This window comes from Mus caroli, chromosome 2, assembly GCF_900094665.2.
Source record: "Mus caroli chromosome 2, CAROLI_EIJ_v1.1, whole genome shotgun sequence".
Classification (NCBI taxonomy): Eukaryota; Metazoa; Chordata; class Mammalia; order Rodentia; family Muridae; genus Mus; species Mus caroli.
The window spans coordinates 10,075,270-10,099,571 of NC_034571.1; the positions used below are offsets into that span (position 1 = coordinate 10,075,270).

At 40.9% G+C, this 24,302-nt stretch overlaps 1 protein-coding gene across 1 annotated transcript in view; it reads right to left on the reverse strand.

Annotated features, from left to right (window-relative positions):
• The window catches only part of Cubn (cubilin), a 225,260-nt gene that overhangs the window by 110,149 nt on the left and 90,809 nt on the right, over positions 1–24,302 (reverse strand). The window contains exons 29-31 of the mRNA XM_021155681.2: positions 11,236–11,417; positions 6,273–6,447; positions 4,169–4,338 (exon numbers count right to left, since the gene is read on the reverse strand). Coding sequence (XP_021011340.1) covers positions 4,169–4,338; positions 6,273–6,447; positions 11,236–11,417 — 527 coding nt within the window. The remainder of the gene's footprint in view (positions 1–4,168; positions 4,339–6,272; positions 6,448–11,235; positions 11,418–24,302) is intronic.

The window sequence follows — 24,302 nt, forward strand, 5'->3', positions numbered from 1 at the left end:
GATACAGATGATACAGATACAGATACAGATATACAGATACAGATACAGATGATACAGATACAGATGATACAGATGATACAGATGATACAGATACAGATATACAGATACAGATACACAGATACAGATACAGATGATACAGATGATACAGATGATACAGATGATACAGATGATACAGATGATACAGATGATACAGATGATACAGATGATACAGATGATACAGATACAGATACAGATAGATACAGATCTCTACCTAAGACCTCCACCTTGAGCACCAAACTCTATAGGGTAGCCATGTAAACACTTCCTAGCTTAACTCTTTATTCAGTTGATTGCTTTGTCATTCAAGTGCTCTTTACAGAAATAACTAACTCTACCTTCTGCCACCCATCCTCCTTCCATCATGTAACTGGCCCATGGGTCTTCCTCTTGGTCATCATGACAGATCTGTAGTGTGAATGGTACTTGGTTTCCATTCTCAAAACAACTCCCCAAAATAAGGCTTTATCACTCAAGCATTCCCCACTGGTTCAAGAGTCTCTATTGAACCTTTTTCTTTCTCTACCAACTTATTCCTTACACCACTCATTGTAAAACACAATTCTGACCAACCTATTCCTCTATCCAATGGAAAGTGTACAGTAGCACATTCAACTTAGATCGCTTCTTTTGGCTTTGGTCTCCATGCTTCTTAACAACTGTCTACACTCCAGGCACAAAGCTTGTCTTTCCCGTTCTGAAGTCCATGTGCTATTTCCTTCCTACTTCTCTGGCAGCCTCCCTCACCCCTACCTTACTCTGTGATCCTTGTCACTTAAATGCCACATCCAGTGTGAAAGCTTCCAGGACCCAGTGGATCATTTCTCTGCTACTTCCTTGTTATGATTATGGGAGTATGCAAGGTTCTAGGTATACTAAGTGCCAGCTGGAATTCTATAAGGAAGATTGATAACCTTCTGCATCTAAGGAGTCTGAGGCCCAGTGCCAGAGGTGAGGCACTCCCTACTTGCTCCTAAGCTCAAGGGTCCTCCCAGCATTCCATGCTGCCTCTTCTTTTGCTTGTTGAACATGCCTGCCTGAAATCACACGTGCCATCAGTAACAGAAGCATGCCGAAGTCTACCATTGAAAAGCTTCTCTTGGACAAGCAAGCACGTCTTCCACCTTTTCTCAGATCAACAATGAATGTGTCAGGAGCCCTCTTATTAACCTGTTCCAGTTAGTGAGAGTAAAGCTGAATGATGAACTCTCCTCAAGCAGCACAGCTAGTAATGACCACGCTGGGCTAGACTCAGGTTCATCCTACCTAGATGTCTGAGCCACTGCACTATCGTAACTCACAGTGTTGATGTGGTTTACTCAGCCTTGCTGAGTGTTTCAGGGTACCTGCTTCTCAGCACCCTTCTGTCCACTTGCCTAGACTACACCAGCCATTTCATCCTGTCAATGTGTTCTGATGATCACATTTTGTGTTTTGATGTATCTGCCAAGATGAATCCCACCCAGCACCTGTCTGCCAGTTTACACACCCAGCTCTATCCTCTGATGACATACTATGAGGTTTCCCTTCCTCTTGCCCATTCTCTACTGCTATGGTTGGTTAAGCCAAGCCCTGATATGCATGGAGATATGTGGGTAGTTAACACAACTTTTGTCTGTGTTTTTGTCCCCAAGGTCTATGGAAAATAAAGTCACTTCATGAACACAGAAAGGAAAAACACTCCCAAACTGGGTGTGCCTCTAACCTGGGTTTTGACCTTATCACAGTCTGTATGTTGAACTCTAGGGATCATGAAATTAATGGAGGAAGAACTGTATCTCCACTCAGCTACACTGTGGTTGCTAAGGGGAGAGGGGAGTGAAGAGCTGCCTCTTGCCCCAGTCTATGAGTAGACAGTATGCTTCTAACCCTTTTAAACTCCTATTGACGACCCTTCTTTGAAACAATATTTATTTCGGTTTTGCTTGTAAATAATTTTTACAATCCTATAATGTTTCTTTCTTTAGCTGGAACATACAATTCCATTTTCCTTTTGTTTATTTGCTTTTAATTATTGCTATACGAAGTCAGCATTTAGTCTGTAACATTCTGAAAGACAGTCTTTCCCCAACCCACCCCTCACTTTAAGTTTTTTTTAAAGTAAATATGCCTATTTATTCTGCTTGTGAACTGAGTAATTTCATTAAAAATTATTTTTTTTATCACTTTCAGAAGTCTTAATCTGTCATTAGCTCACTAACTATTGCTTCTGTTTGATTCTCTGCTCTTTTCCTTCTAGGGTTTCTATGAATCTCTTTCACGTGTCTGTGCCTCTCATGTCTGCCTGTGCTTTTCTTCACTCACAGTCATTATCTTGACTTATCTTCCTGTTCCTTATTGCTCACTTCATCTTAATCTAATTTTCTCAAACATTATGGAGTCTTCAATTTAGGCACTATGTTTTTTTGTTCTAAAACTGTCAGTTTGGTCTTTTTTAGGGTTGTACTGTGACTTTTTATAGCTTGCAATCCTTTACTGAAATATTTCAGTTTGCTTTTTATCTCCAGGATCTTAGTAATCATGTGTCTGATGGCCTCAGTGCTTGGCATGCCAGCAGGTTTAGTTTGGTTTCTTGTTCTGCTGCATCTCATTTATACAATGGCATCCTGTCATGTGGACGAGTGCCTGTGACAAGCTGCAGGCTATTGCACATGAAAACAGGGGTCTAGGATGTCCTATTTCCCTTCAGAAGGCTTTAGAGTGTTTCTTCCAGTTATCTATACCTTAACATATAAGCAACACAAGATCTCTTCTCCTTTATCCCCTATCTTGAGATGTGTGGGGACATGCGGATGACTGGAAGCCCAGAAGCAGGCTCTGTGGAAGCTATTATACTTTCATATTACTTAGGATATAATTGTTGTGCAGTACCTGCAGCTCCCTAGGCCATGGGCTCACTGTCCTCATTGCTTCAGAAGCCCCAGAAGTATTGCTGACCTTTTCTGAATGGTCAAAGCCCTTACAGGCAAAGACTGCTCCAAATTCTGTGCTCACTTTCCTCTCACGTATTAAATAAGACAGAGCTACATTTAGAAAGATGTACTTAAATGTCATCCAACTTTTAAATATTCCTTTTAGGAGAGTTGGTCCAAATTACCATTAAGGGGAATAGATGTCCTACACATGATACCTTGCTCACTCTGACTCTAAAGACTTGTTTGAGGTGTGAGTATATAACCATAAGTCACATAAACTTTTCCTAATGATACAACCTTGGAAAATAATACTTAAAATACACACAATCAACTTGATGATTTTGAAACGTGGAAAACCTTTTGGATTTTCCTGAGTCAAATTTAAAAGAAGGTAGCCAGTTGGAATGTGTGTAAGGAACTGTCAGAAAGCTGAAATAAGAAGATCCATTAAACAAGAAAGCCAGGTTTGTGTTAGAATGAAATACCTATAAACCAATGAAACAAGGAAAATCTTTTGCCAAAACTCTTTAAATTACATAGATAAAGAATACTTCATTTATTCGTACATTAACTGCCAACATATTAACTTCGAGTCAGAAACTTTAGCTGTTGATAGCAGCAAAAACATCTTACTATAAAACCCACTAATAGCTACATCTCTTTCTGAACCCCAACCTCCCAGCCTGTTTGGTCCTATCAGAGTATTAATTTGAACTGAAAAACTCTGATCATAAAGAAAGTAAAACTCTCCTGGGACCGCAGAAGCTTAATGATAACCTACCTAAACTAGTTATGACAATTCTTTCCACAGCTTTGTGCACGGTCATGTGCATAAGAAGGCTTGTATAGAAATCATGGCTTACAAACACACATGTACACACACACACACACACACACACACACACACACACACACACACACTGCCCTTTCCTCTTTTTGCCAGATAATAGACTGAGAGAAGGCTATTGATGCTATTTCAACACAGCTGCTGAACAAACCTTTAAATCATCTACCTCCTGACCAGATTTTAAGCAAATAATAATAACACAACAACAACAACAACAACAACAAAAGACAATCAAAAGAAAACCTCACAACAGTGCCTTTAAAGTTGCTAGGAATTGGTCTCCTATGACCAATCTGAAAACATCTATAACTAACAAGTACACCCTCAGAATTCATCCATGCTGTAGTGGTAACTCATTTGTGCCACTTACCATAAGACAAGAATCTGTAGCTTCAAGGTCAAAGTCAGTAATGTTCAAAAGAACACGGTGATATTTTTCAACTTGAATGATCCAAGAGCACTCCGTGTTAGCTCTGTAGTTGTTGGGGTAATTTGGAGAATGAATTTCTCCTCTGGAAACCTGGAAAATCCCACCGCAACCTGCAAGTAAGAGACACAGTTCAGCCACGAGAGATATCCCTGTTATATAAAAATGTAAGCAATCTGGTGCCAACCACAGGCAGATAGTATCCTACTCGGTTTGGCTATTGTATTGGTTCTATGCTAAAACTATCAAAGAACTAATCATATTAAATCATTTATCCCAACAGAAATAAGGGAACATGGGTAATACTAGCATAATACATTAAATACTATAAAATTGGTGCCAAAAGTTAATTAAAATAATAATGTAGGGTATAATTTAGCTGGTAGAGTGCTTGTCTAACGTGCACTTGAACCTAGTTTCAAACTCCAGCACTGAATACGCTGTGTACAGCCATGCATCCCATATCCTACCCAGAGGTGGAGAAGGGGGATCAGAAGTTCAGTTATCTGTTAATACTTGGAAAGTCAGCAGTCATCATGATCTATATATGACCCTGTCTCAAAATAATAAAAACAGCAATAAACCTAAATACAAGTGAATTCATATTTTCACGGGTTCTTTCAAACCTATGCTCTAAGAATCATACTTGCCTTTGAAATGTTTCCTAGTCCAATAGCTTATGATGTTATAAATTACTTAATGTCTGGCTCTGCAATTGTTAATATTCTAGGTAGACTTCATTCCATAAGTTGTATTTAATTCTTACAATGTTATCAAGTATCTGTCAGCGCTCCTTGGATTTATAATAATAAAAACAACTGATAGAAAATTTCAGCAATGTTTTTGAGCAGAGGGGTTAACCTGAATGCTATACAAATAAATTAATATGTAATTCACTCTAGAGAGATTTCACATAGCTCCATACACTCTTGGCATTAAGGAAGTGACTTAAAGTGGCCTCAAGTCACATCTCTGTCCTAGCAAACAGCCATGGGACCTTGGACAAGACAACGAGTCCTCTAAGTTTCCTGTCTGTGCTTATGAGGATATACAAGAGACTTCCCTCACAGTGTAAGTTGTAACTATTATATAAAATAATTCTTATTAGTTAGAAAAATACCAGGGATATAGTAACCATTTCACAAACACCACTAACCTCATCAGGCCTGAGTGTCTATTAAAACACTTTGTTAAAAAGTATTTAACATTTAAAGTAAGTAACTTATTTTGACAACCTGAGATCTTGGGCAGAAAATCAGTATTGCAACACTTAATTTTGGATTTGAAAATTTTAATGCTTATTTTTTTTTACATTTCCTAAGAGTCCAAAACCTACTCTATGGCATGATGTATGCAAGTGGACACTGACTCTTGCTGAAGTTTTTGGTACACTGCTTTGGCTCCTGGTGGATCACACATATGCACCCACCCGGGAGCTATTTTTGAATCCTCAAATGAAAGACACACACATTATCTTATTTTTAAATGCCTTGGCTACCTCAAAGACTGGGTACTTCTAAACCTTCCCCTGAAGTGGCCATTTACCCAAAATCTCACGTGGCTGGTTGGCTTTATCTCCTGAAGCTCTGAATCCCATCCTTCTTCCCGGAGTTATGGGGAAATCTCTCATTCTTCTCTACATCCTACCTATACAACTATAAGTGTCCTGCCCCATGCCCAGCCATTGGCTGTTGACATCTTTATTGATCGATCAAAAACCAATTGGGGACAAGGACCTTCAGCATCTGGAAACTCGAATTCATGATTGAATCAAAGCATTAGTACACTCTCCAACCATTTTCTGATGTCACCTGGAGAACAGGACCTAGTCATGCGTAAAGCTAACAAGTCTCTCCAACCACCTCAATTCTGCTTGTACATGGACTGATTGGCTCATTCATATCCTTAGAAAGTTAAACCCTGTCATGATATTGAGAAGTCACAAAGTCATTAAGGGATAACTCTCATGTCTTCTTCTAATAATTTTGTAAAATTCATCTAGGCTTCAGCTCAAAAGCTTTCAGGGTACTTCTGTATGTTCACCTACCTCCAGGGACTGCTCGCCATGAGGCATTGAAACCTCTTCCATTTAAAGAGATGTCTGTCTTAAATCGGATTGCTAGTTCATTATCAGTGCTGGAAATCTGCATGGGATTCGCTGATGGCGATCGAGAACACAACTGGGCTATTCTTGGAGAGTGAAAATCAAGACCTGTGTAGATCTAACAAGGATGCAAAAAAAAAAAAATAGGACATTAGTTAAAAGATACATATCTAGACATATCAGCCCTGTTTTGAGCTCATTTTTGCAACCAATTCTTGGACTCTATTATGATTAGTAATTGTACTTAGCCTCCCTGGGTGGGATGAACTATAAACCTGAAATGAGTATTTATAGGCACTCCCTCTGCCTTAGGAACACACACTTTCAATCACTTACAAAGTGATTTGTAAGTGATTTGCTTCATCTGATAGAGAACACCCAGATCACTCTAGGATCTTTTCTATCTTTTGCTTTCTTCTTTCTCATCAGTCTGGGGATTCTTGCTTTCTCTGGAGAGACATTGCATATAATATAGTATAAAGATTGATTTTCTAAGTCTTGGAAGTCTCAGGTGAAAACTGGTTTTGCTTTTGAATGTTGAGTTCACTGAAGGCTGTTGATTATCTAGCTATACTTTTAGGAAATCTCATCTATCCTGAAAATTGGATATTTTACAAGATTAGGAGTAAAACATAACAGGTATGTTTCTTCAGAGGAAATTGAAATACAACCCGTAAAAGTATATTCTGGACATCACAGGAGTGACATGTATTCCCCCATGTCTGCACTGAAGAGCATGGCCAGGATCTCCTACCTCCCATGTGGAAACCTTCCAAGTCTGTCCCACATGGCTGCAACCCTCATGGATACCTCGAAATTTGCCCAACTGTATAACTGACTGGGATCCCTCAACTCAGTGGTACATTCTACAGAAAGGGGTTTTCTTTCCTAAGCCCTATTCCAGCAGAGCTCACATGCTGAACACTTATCTTAAGTGTGCATGGAACTAGGGGTGAAGGGAAGATAAGACTTAAAGAAACAGACACTGACACTCGTACTCCCATATCCAAGGTCTCATCAAAGTTGCTTTGTAGAAGGCAGACCAGTTTGGATGAGAGTTTTCATGCATGTTTGTGTCTGAGTCCTTCACAGCACCCAGGGCCAAAGCCAGGCAGGAAGGCAGCTCTGGGTAATGTCTCAATGGGCTGCACCCCTTCACCTCTCACTGGGCCTCCCGCTCCTCCCTTCCTTCCTCACTCTCAAGCCCTCAGCTGACTGATAGGGAATTCACTGGAGAGTTCCCTGGGGGAGACAGTGAGAACAAGAAACCTACTTTGGAGAAGTACATGACTTGAATCTATAATGATTTCTTTGTCTGATTAATCCACCCTCCCTCCCTGCCCCCCCCCCCAGCAAAGCAAGAATTAAAGTAAGAAGTAACTGCTGTTTCCCAGAGGGCTGAGCACAAGGCCAGTAACTGCAAAGGAATGAAGCCAGCAACTGCTCTGGGCTTATTTTCATTAGGAGATAATGTTTAGTGTTTGGGAGGCCCTTGAAAGGGCCTTAAAAAGCAGAGCTTCAGGAAGAGCCTCCTTTGGCCCCTTCTACATACGCACATTTGAATGGAAGCTCATCTTGTTAAGAGTCCCCATGTCTATCTTTCCTTCTGGCCCAGGCTACAGTCTCCAGCAAATGCAGCCAGCAGCCTGTGCTCCTAATCAAGGGAGTGCAACCACCAGCACATATTTCCAGAGAGCACGGAGCTGGCACTAGATGCTGACAAAGAAATCTACAAGTCGGCAAAATAATGTTTGTTTTCCTTGTTCATCTATTCCCTAGTGATCATATTCATACCAGCTAGGAGTTGGCTAGGACTAGGAGCTTCCAAAAGAATAAACACTGCCACTTTGGACATTCTTTGCTTCCCCTGGTACTGGGCTGAACTCACAAATGACCATTGCTGAGAGGCCCTGTCTATGTTAACTGCCCACACCAAGCAATTGTCTTGTTTGATTGTGCCAAGGAGGGGATTTCCTCTCCTGGATGTTGATCCAGGCTCTGCACAGAGCTTTCTTGGAGACTGAAAACAAAACCATCCTGGGATTTCCATAACCAAAACAACAAAATGGCATTTTTTGGTGCCCATAAATAAAACTGATCATTAGCGTATGGTCACAAGTGGGAAAGGATGGAAAGAATTTCAGGGTGTGATTCATTCCACTCCAGTGTGACTAAACCCTGAAAATGGCATGCTGATCAGAGATTAAAGTGTGTTTTTAGCAAATGCCCAGGGTGGGGAGTATTTCAAAGCCTGCAGTGTTAATCTGTTCTGAGCATTGCTTTCTGCTCTGTTGGCTCCATTTATTTTGAAGACCAAGTCAGCATACCAGGATTATGGCAGTTGCTTTATGCAACTGGCCACTTTCTGGACAGTAATTCTTTAGGGGAAGAAATGGCTCCTGGTAAAACTTAGGGGACCCCAGAAAGTCCAATGTTTAGTGATGGTAAGTTTCATTTGGCTGTGCTTGGCAGGATTAAAAAAGAATAAGTGTGGAGTTGAGAAAGTTAGCCTTGTTTCTGGATCATACACTCATCTGGGTAACAGATTTAGAAATCTACTGTCAATATATTGTCAGTGACTAAGAAAAAAAAAAAAGCAAAGGAATGAAAAACAAAACAACCACAAAAAATACAGCCTCCTCATGCTCATTTTAACACTAGCACACTACAGAACTTTCCATCTATGGTAGAGACATGAAAAAGGAGTTACTCTTTATAGCCTTTGGGGTCTTGACATATTCCTTCAAACTATGTTCTTAATAGAACTTAGGAGCCCACAGAACTCTCAGCTTGTCCTAATACATGTAAACTTGAACAGGCTGCCACCTCTTGTCACAGACATCTTTGCACTGGCATAGGACCACCTACCCCTAACAGTGCTACTTGCTGGCCAGAGTCTCTGCTGCCCTAGGCTTCAGAGGCTGCTTATAGAGAACAACACATCTCTGCTTTCTCATGTAATGGGAGTGACAAGACCCAAAGCACAATGAACCCATTTACATTTTGCCAAGTGGGCACCAATGACATGTACTTGGAAGATGAAAATAAAGGGCTTGGAACCTGGAACAGTGCACATTCCTAACAGAGATTCGGCGGCCAGCCTTTTGTAAGTGTTATGGGTTTTATGCAACCATGTAGTATCTTTGTTGGTAGTGGAACCAGTTCAGCATCTCACGGGTTAGTGTCGGTGGTCTTTCTTCAAGCTATGAGGGTGAATTTTGGGAGGTGCCTTGTTCTTTCCTAAACACCATTCCTCCTGTAAGATGGAGGCATCACATAGTAGCAGGACTGTCACTGAGAAGGCACTGTCTCCTTGCAGAGGGAACTGGGGTGCTGAATATAATTCCTAGTGAGTATACCCATCATTAGGGCACAGATTGCTTAAGAACTCTGTTTCTTCATACCACATAATTTTTAAGGATTAAAGTTTTCCATAAAGTACTCTCTACTGTTTTCAATCCTCTGAAATGCCTTATTTTATCTGGGCAGAGCAGAGAAAGGTGACCAGGTTCATTCTATAGGCCTTCCATTTATGGAGGAGAGTGCTTGCTGGAGAAAACTATATGAAGATTAACATATGGAAGAAGTCAGCTGGCAGAGAAAGCCTTGAAATGCTTCCCTTCCTAGCTGTATAGAGAAGGGCATGCCTAGGTAAAGCCTAGGGTATCCATGAGTGGGAGAGGCTTGGGTTGTGCACATGACCATGAAGGTGATGAGCCCTGGGCCCAGCACTTTCAAGAATATGCTTTTCCCTCAGCCCGCTCTCATTTCCCTTTCTTAATAACTCTTTCTATGTCTACTTATGTGGCCCACTTCTTTGCTCTGGGACACATGAAACTGGAAATTTGGGTCAATGTCATCCAAGACCATAACAGCAACCATCCCGGTGGTCATAAAAAAGGCCATGAATGTGAGGCTTGATTTTGACAACTATAATATGTGGACAGACAGCATCCTCCTCTTACATGGGACTGTTCACATCCAAGTGAGGATGTGGCTGTGTGCAATCATCATGGACCGTATGTGTCTTATTATCATGCATCAGTCAGGGGTTTGAATGCTTTTGCCCACTCACAAGCATCAGGTGCTTACTCTGTGTCACACATTAGCTGTAGAGTTATATGGAATAGAAGTCCCTAACACTAAAAGATGGAGAATTTGTGTGTGTTTAGAAACCATTTAATTCTGCTGATAGGTTCAAGCTGATTATAATAAACTTTAAGGCCTAAAGTTCAAAATGGCTACCTTAATTTTGTGAGATAAACTCTTGAAGTAGCCTTGAAAAGGTTTTGTAGATAAAGACCACACTAAGGAATAACAACAACAACAACAAAAGCAAATAACAAAACAAAACCAGCCCTCTGCGGCAACTGCAGCTGTAGCATCCTGACCGTCCCGCAGCCCAGGCAGCATTTGCTGCTGTGAAGGGGTCAGTGGCACTTGCAGTCAGTGTGCTGGGGCCCCTCTTCCACTGACTCCCAAATGCAGAATGCTTCCTCTAAGGAAGATTCCTCAGACCAGAAGGAGAAGTGTGGGCTGTTAAGGAACCCAAGCACAGATTTTATCAACAGGAACAGAAGAGAGGGAACTGACGACTCAGCTTCCTATCCATCCCGAAAAGAGACAGAACCAAGCCTGCCCACTGGGGACCCTTCCCTGTTCTTTGCTCATATTGACCCCCAATTGCTGCTAGCTGGCCTTACCTCCCAGTGAACTGTGACTAGCCACTAGGAGAGAAACCAAACTGGCATATCAATCCCTTATTCTACTAACATAATCCATTCATAGAGGATACTTGCTAGAATGCCTAAGCATAGAACAGGACTAGCCACAGGAAAGAAGATGGGGATCTCTCCAGTTCTACCCAAGATTTTGTGATACACTGGAGAACAATCAGACTTCCTACCTCCAGGGTGTCATACTTGCAGCTTGCATGATATTCCACATCAAAGTCATGGATGGTGAGCTGAATGCTATTCCCTGGGGCCACACGAATGTTCCAGATACACTCCTTGTTATGAGGATAGCTGTTAGGGTACCCAGGGCTGCTAAAGGAGCCCATAGTTCCAGACATCTCTCCACCACAGCCTGTCAAGCAAAAACAATCTGTTAGCACAAAGTGGCAATAGAAGCCAGAACGTATTCAAACCTTCCTCTCACCAAAGGTGGCAAAGAACGTGCTATGGCTCCTATAGGAGAGATGTTGTACAAAAGTTTAATGTTGCCATCATAAAGCAGTAAGAGGGTCAAAGTAAATGGTATGCTTATGATATATAAGACCTAGGCTTTAAGCCCTAGCAGAGAGGGCAAGAGAGGGAAATCATTACTAAATTTATTCATTTTAGATAAACAATATTACATTATTTCTATAATAATGCTGAGTTCTTATTCCTACACATCTAGACCTAAGAGGAACACAGTGAATTCTGGGAGTGGGGGTCCTAATAGAAACTAATAGGAGAATTTCCAACCTATAAAGAAGCCAATGCTAGGCAGGCATGGTGATGCACATCTGTAATCCTAGCAGGGGAGATGGAGACAGGATCATGATCAGCAGGACAAGGTCATCCTTGGTTACATAGCAAGGTTGAGAGCCCAGCCTGTAATACCTGAGATTGCCTTGGGAGGGAGGCGGGAGAGGAAAAGGAGGCAGGCAGGGGGAGAGAGGTGGGGGGGGCGGGGAAGAGAGAGAAAGAAGGAAAGAGGGAAAAAAGGAAAAAGGGAGAGAGGGAGAAGGCCAAAGCCCTTGATTCTGGCTCAAAGTTCTGAGTGCTACCACCTTCTTCTCGTGCTTCTCTCCTACTTTGCCCTGAAACTTGTGTTTCCAGACTTTTCCCATGTCATATAGTGTTTCTCCTTTTATGTCAGGGAGGGAGTGGTGTGTGTCCCCATTTTGAAAATCACAATGTAAAAGTAAACATACTAATATTATTTATAGACTGTGGAGAATGGTATAAACAATAAGTGCCATCAAAGATTAGGCAACACTTTTCCAACTGTAAAACCACACTGAAAATATCCCTGAAGCCAAAAAGCAGTGTAGCTGGTACAATTCCTCGGAACCTCTGCTGAGCTCAAGGGGCACCACTCACAGTCTACGTACTCTAGAAACTGGTACTGCCTGAGCCTGGGCAGCGCAGGAACCTGTGTTATGTTCAAACATGGAACTTTTCTCTAAATTACAAGTAAGTGAAGCCATTCTGTTTACATGCTAAGTGCTTGATAAACAAATGTGAAAGCCCTTAGAGAGAAGGAGGGAAGGAGCTTGGATAGCACATCTCTGCGTATTTATTTAGGTTCAGCCTATCAGCTAATTGAATCCAAAATCATAGTTGACTCATCTAAGGCTCTGTATCACCTTTTCCCCATTGTGTCTCCTAATGTTTTTAGATTTCCTTGTAAATTCCTTTGCACATAACAGGAAGCTAACACCCCAACCTGTTACTGCACCCTGGGGTGATAATATCAGGTTCCAAACTCCAGAGCTCAGAGTTGTTATATAGGTTAATAAAAGGGTCAAAATAAGATTTTGGGGAATGATGGGATAATTGCTCTGCTTGTGCTATGTACTGTCTCTTAGCAAGAGATTATCTAGATATAAAAGTATACTACACACACACACATACCACACACACACAAATAAACCTTGGATCTAGGAGTAGAGTTATTGGCTAAAAATTTAGCTAGGAATAGAAAAAAAGATACAAAATTATTCATTAAGTTGTAAGCTTTTAAAAACAGTTCCATGTATACTGCAGTTCAGTTTTCAAATGCTTTTAATAAGCACAGTATCTTACTTGAAATTCCTAACAACACGAGTTAGGCATGAAGGTATGGCTAATTTAGAGATGATCTGTGAGCCCAAGTCTCTTAGTGAATTCCTCTAGAGAAAATCCACAGTTAGTCAGATACCTCCTAGCCCCTCTTCGTTTCTAGTTCTGTGCTGTCTCTATCAAACTTGGTGGCTGTGCCTGCCTGACGGTGCTGTGGTGCTGTAATGACATCACTGTGCCTTATCCTCTCAGCTGCTCTGTTCACCGTCTAAACAAAGAATTACCCCACCAACCTGGATAAAGGAAGCAGAGCAAAATCTTTGTATCGACTTTGAGGCAAATCTGACACTGTCTAGTGTGTTAGTGTCTAGTGTAGCCAAACTGGACTACAGTAGTGCTTTGAAGTGACTCACGTGTTTTCCCAGTTTTAAACAGTTGATCTTTATAAAACCTTTCCCAGGACTGATAATCTATTTGGTTTTATTTCCCTCCAAATCCTAGTCATCAGCTGAAAGGAAGTGTTTCCCTTATCAGCAGGAAGCACACTGCTCTACAGTGCTCTGAACAAGAAAGAGTTGAAAGCCGTTGCTTAGTCTGTTTATTTTGATAGATAATTTAAAATTTTGTTCAAGTAAGAACTCAGCTAATACTGGTTTTGTTTTGTCTAAAACAAGCTATGAATTTTTAAATCTCAGCACAGAAATACAGTACCGGTCTTCTGTGAGTTTTGTCTTTAAGACGATTATCATCAGGGGCAAGGTGGTTCAGTTTATCCTCCTGTGCCCCGAGGTCACTCAAAGTGTCAGCTCTTCATTTTTTTTCTGTTTTCCCAACCCTATAATCTGAAAGGCGATTTTTCAGGAGAGATGCCTGCATGGAATAAATATGGCTAACATCCACTAATACTGGAGGAAAGGAGCTACAAAGCCAGCTTCCAGGGCACCCTCATATCCTGCTCTCTGCTTCTGGGAGTCATTATTCAAAGCCCAAGAGCCAACATAAAGTAAAATCAGTAACTACAATAAAAACAAATATTAAATACAACAAAATGGGGAGGCTCACATATTCAACTGAATATTGATTTATATTATAATAGTCTTTCTATGAACTGAAAATGCATACCCTTTGTTCCTTAATATCTTACAATGAGCTCATTGGTTAAGCCAGTTTTCTTCTATCACATAAAAAGGCTTCTTAGTGCCTGTGCCTACAGTTGGCTATTTCCTCTCTAGTTTGTGTTGTTGAAACTTGTTTTTATTTAAAACACACAAGCACAAATCCTGAAGGCAGAGGATACACAGAGGAGCCTGATTTTATTTTCTGTAGGAATTTTAAAACTCATGGGTGTGTCAGATAGAACAGAAACAACATTAGAAGAGCCCTTTTATGAACAGTTCTTTAAGATATCCTTAAAAGTAGGCAAGTTTAGCAACAGCCAGTGAGGAAGGAAAGGAAGAGCTGGAAAGGCCTGGGGGAGATCTGAGAGTGGAGCTCTGCTCTTGGCAGGGTAGGTTTGATGGGAATGAGGACTGAAAAGTTGGGAAGTGAGGGAAACTCCAAGTCATGGACCTCTAACCTATTTTCTGGTTTTCTTGTTTTACCTCATTCCATGATCATTGAAGCTCATGCCCTTGTTCTCACAGAAAAATGCTAGCCCACAAGTATTCCCTAGAAAATCAATCTGCAAATTCTGAAGTTCAACTCAGTCCTGACAAATTTGGGAGACTTTGTCTTTGTCTTGTCTTCAAAGGCAAGAAATGTGACATTCTCCTAAGGAAAAGGAGGAAACGAGAAGACAGGAACAAGAAAACCAGACAAAGCCAGAGTGAAAAAGAGTTGTTTAAAGTCACAGTACAGAACACGCTGGAATGAGTGGAGTCATTTCCCAACGTCATGTCTGCCAGGAACCTGAAAATGTGGCAGGCAGGTTTCTGCAACATTATCAAGTCAAGGAACGGCTACTGGGTTAGCATGAGACTGAAATCTCTCATGAGAAGAGAGAAAGTGAACCTGACACGGAGGAAAGGCTCCTGGGTAAAGATAGAGGAAGAAGTTGAGGTTGTAGCTGCTATCAGCCACAAACCCCAACACTTTCCAGTGCACAACAGAAGTTGGGAGTGGCAGGAAGGTTCTTCCCCAGAGCACTGCTTGATGTAATGGTCTTGACTTTAGATCTGTGCCTTCTTGAGCAAAGTAATACATTCCTGTTGTCTTAAGCCCCCTGTTCTGGGTACGTTATTACAATGGCTTTATGCTAGTACAGCTCATTGTTTTGCTCATAACTGAGGCAGACAAGCTCCCAGGCAGGTATAAGGAGGCAGCAGCTCTAGTATCACACAGCAAGAAGGGTGATGTGTAAGTTCTCCTTGCATCTTGTACTAACCTCTTCTTATTTATCATCTTGAACATTGGATGACGGTTAGAGAAGAATGAGGTTAGAAATAGAAAAGATCATTGAGAAAACCAGCAACAGACTCTGGGTCTAGTACCACGTTAAAAGAGTGACTTTTTAAGACTTAAGAAATCATGAAGGATTAGACAGTTTCATCTTCCATGGGGATTTCATCTCTACTCCACACTTTCTGATAATAAATTTTAATTGATTTCTATATAGCCATATGGAGTGAAATTACCTGTTTTTAATTGTATAGGCCAAAATGCAAAACAAACAAACACTTATCATGAAGTATGTTACTTGAACAAAAAAATATCAGAAGTGCAAAATCAGTGGTACCTAGAGCTATAAAATTACAGGAATGGCTATACAAGCTATCATATGGCTGTATAAGATTAAGGCAGCCACAGCCTCTAACTATCTGAGATGACCTGGATCTGAATATTAAAGTTCTTCACCTGAGCACACCAGATAAAAAGAGATAAATCAGGATGGCCACACTTTATATTAAATTTAATTTCCTATACATAAAGGATAGACATCTTTCATTTTAACCCAGAGAAGCATATCCGGTCTCAACACTTTTGTTGAGATGAACTGTACCCAGTTCCTTCGAATCTACTTTTTCTATTTTGAATTTCTAGTTAGATTCAGAATGTTTTCCCAGTAGAAATTCTTTGCTTACAGTTCTCCAGGATAAGTCAATTCATTAATTATAGTCATTCTATCTATCTATCTATCTATCTATCTATCTATCTATCTATCTATCTATCTATCTATCATCTATCACCTCGGTCTCTCAGAGCGTTTGAAATTATTAAAGATTTCTAAACAAAGTGTAGTATAAAATATCTTCAAAGGAAATGAAATTAATAAAATAGGAGAAATATCTTTCAAAGTAAGAGGTTGTACCTAAGACTTCTGATGCTTCTAAAACCCTACTAACAGGCAAAGATAACGGGATCATGCCCTCAGGCATTCGCAAGTCCAACACTTACATTTCTATTTGAAAGTTTTCAAATCTTCAAATCTTCAATGTCATTATCTTAGACAACTTTTTCCAGGGTGAAGCTCAGGGAGCCTCAGAGGCTCTGCCTCACCCTGTTCTCTCTGATTCTGCTGTGTACTTTGCCCTCAGTTCCCAAGCTTTTCTCCACAGGGAGGTTGCTCCACACCCAAAAATGCACAAAAACGGCAGCACCATGCTGATGGTGTTGATATAACCACAGACATTATCAAGTCAAGGAGAGTCAAGCAGAGGCTGCTGCCTTACAGTTGGAATGAAGTTCAAGACATCCTCTAAGAGGGAAAATTTGGAGACAAACATACAGAACTGGGAAGGCCATGTAAAGATGGCAGCAGAGACTGTGGTTAAAGGGACAGATGATTCCAAGATTGTTTTCTGTTAGTAATATATCCAGGGTTGCAGTCAGCAAGCCAGCCAGCCTGGGTTTCTTGAAACTGAAGCAGAACAGCTACTAAGTCCCTACACACTCCACCCCACCCTCAGTGCCTATGCTGAGCCATCCAATCTCTTCTGAAGACAGCTAGCCTACCCCTGGCATTGTAACCTAACTCCTCCTTGTAAGCTACTTTCTGGAGCTGAGCCTGAGTAACAGAGTAGCTAACCCTGTGTTTTTTTCCCAGATGAATTAATTCCATTGACTATGTGTGGTAACTCCAGAAGAACTTTATGTAAATCAATGAGGAGAGGACTGTAGCAAAGCTCCATGGTAGGGCACAGGCTTAGCAAGCATGAGTGTGCTCAATGAACAGAAAGAAAGGCAGACATCATGCAGAAAGGCGGGCAAACATGAGCTATTGTGTGCTAGACCTCTGACAATGTGCTCAGACCTCAACGCAGGACTTCAGTTTATTGCTACTTTGACTGAAGAAAGAATGAGTGAATGAGTGAATGAGTGAATGAATGAATGGAGTAAATTTTTGTGGAGCTCTTGAAACAAGAACATAACTTACTTGGGAAAGATTCTATAGATTTCTTTTAAATGTTTATTGGAGTTCATTTATAAAATTAGCTACTGCAAGCTTCGGACTTCTTCAGACCACAGTGTGATGCCACCTTTTCACAATGAAACTTGTGAGAGAAACTGCTGATTTCAGACAGCAGGCCACGACTTAAAGCCCAGACTTTGGGGTCTGACACCAAAGTCCCACGGTCTCTGAACTTCTGAGTCTGAGTTAGTCACTTAGTGTCTCGAAAGTGCCCTTCTCAGCCATTTTTATCTACAAAGAAACGATGTTGCTTCTTTCACAGAAGTATTAGAATGAGATAGGAGATAATATTTTAAAGTACCCAGTACAGTGAAATTATTTTTTTTTTAAATAACAACATCAAGAGTGATAATAAGCAATATGCCAGTAAGGTCGGTGCACTAAATATTAATCATAGTCACATTTTAATTCAATTTTCACAGGCCAATGTAATTTGTTTTGTCAGAATTAATGACCTGAGGCCGATTTCCTGGCGGAGAGGTGACTTACCAGCTAAAGGTTTGCTGACAGCTAACAAGATGGAAGCAGAGAGATGCCTGCTATAAGTTGACCTCTGACCTCCACATGAATATATGGTATGCACACCTACACACTATACATATAAATAAATGAATACTATGAGTACATAAAATGTTTAAAAAATTCCTAAAGTCAGAGTTAAAATTATTCTTAGGTGATGAAACTTACATTGTTTAGTCTATATAATGAAAAGAAGACGCATAAAATGATTTTGTATCACTCATTACATATATGCAGAATATAATTCTACTAACTTCATTAGTATCATTCTGCCCTACACCAGAGACTCTCCTTGGTGAGAGGACGGTGACATGTTTGCTGAGCTCACTCACAGCAGCAATCAAATAAAACTAATCTGGAGATAGGTAATGGTTCAGAGACATAGAAAAGATTAATGTTCATACTGAACAGAATGTTCATACTGTCCTGTGTGAGTCTGGCCTTTTGTGTTCGTTACAATTGTCAGAAAGAAATAGCCGATCACTTCCCTTTTCCCATTGTGTGAAAAAGTAAGGAATCCCCTGGAAAGAATGTGCAATTTCTATCAGGGAAGTGGTTGCTAGGAAACCAGAACACAAACAGAAGATTTGAGAAAACTCTCCCTTTGGCCCCAAATCAAGGACTATTTTAAATTGTGCAATATATGATTTTGGAAGGTCATGATTCTTTGAGGGTTATTTTCCCCCCACTTTATAACGGTTTGAAATAGCAACAGGGGAAATAGCAGTGAAATCTCTCTCAGAGGGTTTCAAACAGCGGCAATGTGGGAATTGGGACATAAGGTCCCAAAGGCTCTGGCCACATACTCAGAGCCAACGCTAAGTGAAGGTCAACTTTATGGGTGTGTGTGTATTTGTATTTACTGTTGTTGTCAAGGAGGCAAAAAGAAATGTAAATAAAATAGAGGCCTCGCTTTTCCGTGTCTTGTGAAAGATCTGCACATGTTCTCCGTTGCATTTGCTCACAGAACTTGCCATGAAAACTCTTGAGCCTGAGGCAAAGTGAGCTACAAAACTGTTTTTGAGAAAATTATTCCAACAGCAGGATTATTGGCAAACAGTTTTCTTTGTTTGTTTTTGAGACAAGATCACTCTATGTTGCTCAGGCTAATCTCAAACCCATGAGCTCAAGTGAGTCTCTTGCTCAGCCCCCTTAACATCTGGAAACAGAGGCAGGCACTGCTGTCTGCCTGGGTAAACAGATTTTTTTTTAATTAGCATAATTCATTTAGAACAAAGCTACAACTGAGAATTTGCCAAAAATCAAAAGTCAGTTACAGGATTATAATCAAAACTCTGAACTTATCTCTATACTAAGGCAGTATTCGTTTCTAATCTTCATCCCTAAAAATATTTTCAAGTAGCACAAACACAGAAGTCCAAAATATCAAAGTGGGCAAAATAGAAACACGCATTTATGTGTACAGTATGCAAAAATCTGAGGGGAGACTTAGTGAGCCCTTAAACAGCTACTTTTGTGCTTGAACACAACTAGTGGCTTCTGCTTCAAATTTCCTTAAATCTCTGTCCAAACCAAACAGAATTTATGTCATACTATAATCATAAAACAATGGCAGGACTCCATCTTTTCTTTCATCTTTTCCAATGACTTGCTTACAGGTTTGGTGCATGCGCAAGGTGCACCTTGTTCATGACTGAGGGCCCTTTAGAGGCAGAGGAGCTCCTGTGTGCGCTCCTCTCTGCAATGTTATACTTGTCACAGCTTAATAGGAAGTGCCACCCTAAGTAAGTCCATCACCATCTGAGAGGTAGGGCTCTTCCCGGAGCAGGTGATACACAGGCCAGTTTTATTGATTGGATCTTTCCTGACCACAATTCATGAAATTGCTTTCGTTGTGAACACCATGAAGAAGCATGGCTCAAGACAGACACAAAAGAGTGATCATGAAATAATTTAAAGGTCTCAAAATAATGTTCAAATATGAAAACTTAAATAATATGATTTCCACGCTGTAACTTTGGAGAAAGTATAAGGAAAAGAAAATGTAGCATTTCTGTGTTAGAATGTGGTACAGTGCTGTCTGTATCACCAACAAGTCACTCTAGCTCTGTCTCTGTTTCTTGCTGTGCATTTCTGTGTATTCTTGCCTATGTGTATGTATATGTATGCGTGGTTTTATCTTTAAATTTATGTGTATGTGTTTTGCCTGCAGGAATGTCTGTGTATCATGTGTAGGCCTGACACCTACAGAGGCCAGAGAGCACTGGATCAACTGGAGGTGTAGTTATAGATTGTTGTGCGATGCCAATGGGTACTGGGAACCGAACCTAAGTCCTCTGCAAGAGCAGCCAGTGCTCTTAATTGCTGAACTATTTCTTTGATGATTCCTTCAGATCATTGTTTCTGTGTGCCTGTAAAAGATAGTCTCAGTATCTATGCTATTACTACAAAACGTCCATCTGTGCAAGGTGCTACATTTCCTTATATACCTAGAGTCCTAGAGCTCAAAATAAAAATCCATCTCTGGGGAGTGGGGATGTTCTGTAGCAGAGTCATGGAGTGCTTGCTCAGCACCCAAACCCTTGAGATCCATCCCTAGCAACAGAGAGAAAAAAGAAATCTATCTATGGTTTCTCCCTGGTGACAAGAAAAACTATTAGCCTTTTTTGCATTTGTCTTTTATCAGTTGGACAGTCAGCCCTGACTTAATTTCTATCACATGCTTTGCTTAGTGTTTTTAAACCTTTTGTTTACTATCAGCTGGCTTCCTACAGAGCCTTTCAAGATATCTTCTAATTTTTTATTCATAGCATTTGATGCTGAGATATTTCCTGTGCACTGCATATGCCTGTGCTATGTATGCCACGATGCTTGTTATCTACATAGTTTAAATAAGAAGTTTTCTTTTTAAGACAGGGATCATAGATGCTGTGAGCTGTCCCTCTGCATCTACCCTGCCAATTCACTAAGAAACGGACAGTATTGAAAACTTGAGTGCTTACAGAAACCCAAGCTTACAACTCAAAGTCACAAAAACAAAGTGTCAAATTAGAAGAACTTCCCCAGAAAGACCAATAGTAGCCACACACTACTGACTGCCCCCAAGATCTGGAATGAGGCTTGACACTGTAGAAGCTCCTGGCCAGCATTCCGAGAGTGAACATTTGAGAAGCCCTTGGTGCGGGGCTGAAAGTCCAGTTAGCTAGAAAGGCATTATCTTTTGAACCCAGCCACTTATAGAAGGTCTTTTTAAAAAAAATGTTTTAAAATGTTCTTGCAAACAAACTTTAAAAACCCTGAAGTCTAGAGTCGCAGAAATCTCATTAACAACTAAAAAGAAAAGAGAATGGGGTGGCCCCCATCTGGGAGGATGATGTCATCTATCTCCCCAAAGAAAAGGCCACACTTTCCTTTGTGGAAGTCCATGGTGACATCACCTCCTGATCACATGCCATTTAGCTCTTCCCCTGCTGGGTCCCTAGCTGAAGTGCCCGGCTGCCTTTGCAAATGTCACTCTCTGCCCACAAAGCTCCTTGACCTTGTTTGCATGCTATATTCCACTGCCAAGTGAGAGGAGGCTGGAGGGAGCCTCAGGGAAAGGGAGGAGGGGTGTGTGCAGCTGGCTGGGAGGCTCCTATTCAAACAACTTAGGAGAAGTTCTATATACCCTTCAGCAGCCCAGACCAAGGCTCCCAGGATAGAATTCAGCTTCTGAACAATACTGTCAATGCTGAATCCTGTGAACTGATTAGCCAGGCAGAGCGACTGTGGCCATTTCTTTATTTCCAGGGTGGGATTCTCTTTGAAGATCTGCATAAAGGCACTGCAGTGTAGGCTTTATTTTGCATCTACAAAATGGACCCACAGAGAAAGCTCACTTGTAGATGCATTTTCTCCAAGTAAAGAGAAGATTTGTGCTGTTGACAAAAAGGCACACTGGGTAAACGGATTTATTTATCACTGAACAAAATGAATGAAGTGTGTAGGGGCTTCTGAGCCACAGTGCTCAGGATATGACATCATTGTCAAGTCCAGGCTCTGTGAGCAAGCGTTTGCTGAGTTCTTATAGCATCATGTGGAAAGGAGCCAGAGGGGAGAGGGCTTCAGTATCAGTTTTGCATGGGGAGACTGAGAGTCACATGCTGCAGAATGAAGCTCAGTCATGGATGGGCACCACAAGCCTGGGCAGCCCCACAGATTAGCAGGTGACCTTGTAGCAATCTTAGTACGTGTGAGAATTCTCCGTTATGCTCACAATGATGAAATGGGCTAACAACGAGGCATTGCTTGAAACATGACCCTGTTGTTTAGTGAGTCGTGACTCTGTTTAGTGTGTATTTTGTATTGCATCCAGTATTTTAAGACCCACAATTTATTGTGGGTCTCCATCCTTGGGGATCCTACCCCAGACCTGTTTGCATGAAGTAGAAAGGACTTGCAGAGAGGAAGACACTGTGACCACTATGAATTGAGTTTGTGTCTTATGAAGCCAGTTGTGGTGGTTGCTGCTGGACTTACTAGTTTCCTCTAGAGATTTAGCTTTTGGTCTTGGTTCTCTTGCTCCCCCTGATTCCTTGTATCATGGGGTCTTTCCTTTTCCTTCTCCTATTTGGCCGAATAGCACCTACTTAATTTTCAGGTGTTAGTTCAGAGGTTGCAATTTCAGAGAAGACTTCCAGGCCTGCTCCAATCCTATCCAATCTCTTTCTGTGTGTTCCCTCATCCCTAATAAGATTTGATTGTGCATATTTACTTGCATGCTTATTGCCTTCCCTTTATTGCAGTGGATGTGGGAACTAAGCCATTTCAGTATCCCTAGTCATAGCATGGTATCTAGTATAGAAGCATTAAACCCGTAGTTTTAATAAACAGAAGAATGACAGCTTAGTCTTGAGTTTTCCTCTAATAACTAAGCAGGGAGCCATTCTCAGTGAAGACTTTCTGCCTGATGTTTACTCTGTCAACTCCTCCTCCTCTCAAGCCATCCCAAGTTACATAGGTCAGATATAGAACATAAGATGTACTAATGCAGCATGATGATGACATGCCAGAGCAGTTCATTTTGTATTGATTTAAATTGCCCATGATCTCCTTCCAGAAGATTATTGTCAAATAGCATCTACATACAGTGGACAGTACAGAGTCAAAATTTTTTTTTCAAGTTTTGTCCTAATTAGTAAAATATTGTTGCATAACTCTGGCTCTGAACTTAGCAAATTTTCAGCAAACGGGGGAAATTTTTGCAATAGTAAACAGGAAAAGAGAATAGACAGAGGGTGTCTTTGACTCTCTTGAAAGAAGACATATTCCAAAAATAAGTGAAAGAAAAATTTTGGCTCAACAAAACCTTAGAGCTTTCAACAGAGGGCTTGGCATGTTGGCTAGAAGAACCCAGTTAGTTATCCAGTAAGTTGAGTGTCGCCAGTGATGACCATCCCACCAAGCAAGCTCTAGCCAGAACGGCTGGAACAGCCTGGAGGGGAGGGTGAGGAGCTTCTTGAATAAAGAGATCAGCTAGCAAAAGTACCGGCAGCATCTCTTCATTCTTCCAACCTGACTGCAGGCTGCATCGCTTAGGACAGGACTGAAAGTGGCAATGGCCAAACATGACCAATAGAATTCTATCTCTCAGGGTTCTCTTGTATTTAAACTCCTAGACAATTCCTATGTATACCTAGGACTGAGGACCACACTCTGAGGCCTTTGTCCCAAGACACTTCCCATGCTTAGGCCCTTTAGATCTTTGAAGCAGAAAGTTGTCTCCTTCAGGAACCTGGCTGCCGTCTGGTGCCATTTAAACTTACTTAGGATCATATGTGATTTGAACTCCTTAGCAGGATTCTCTGGAATCTCGGAATTCTGCCTTTCTACCATTTTACTTGACCAAATGCAATGCCATTTTGTCTTGCTCCTAAAACTGAGTTACATGTAATAGCAACCTTATCGTCCAGAGATAGTCTTAGAAATTCCAGTGGCTGTGCCTCACTACTCCATATTTACAAGATTTGCCAGTGAGGGCTAAGGATATAACTCATCATTAGAGTACTTGCCTAGCATGTGTGGGGTCCTGATTTTGAGTTCTAGGCATTGCAAAACTAAATAGAAGATAAGGAGAACCCTAGTTGTTCTGTGGATATAAACAACTGACAAACACTGTTCTCAAGAGTATTCCCAGGCACTGATCGTCTGGGCTATTTTTCAAATTTTTCCTGTTTGCTCTCTGCCTTTTCAGACCATCTCTAGATTACTTAGAATCAAAATATTGCTGAACAGCAGAACACTGGAAACACAATATACTGGGGAAAGAAATCA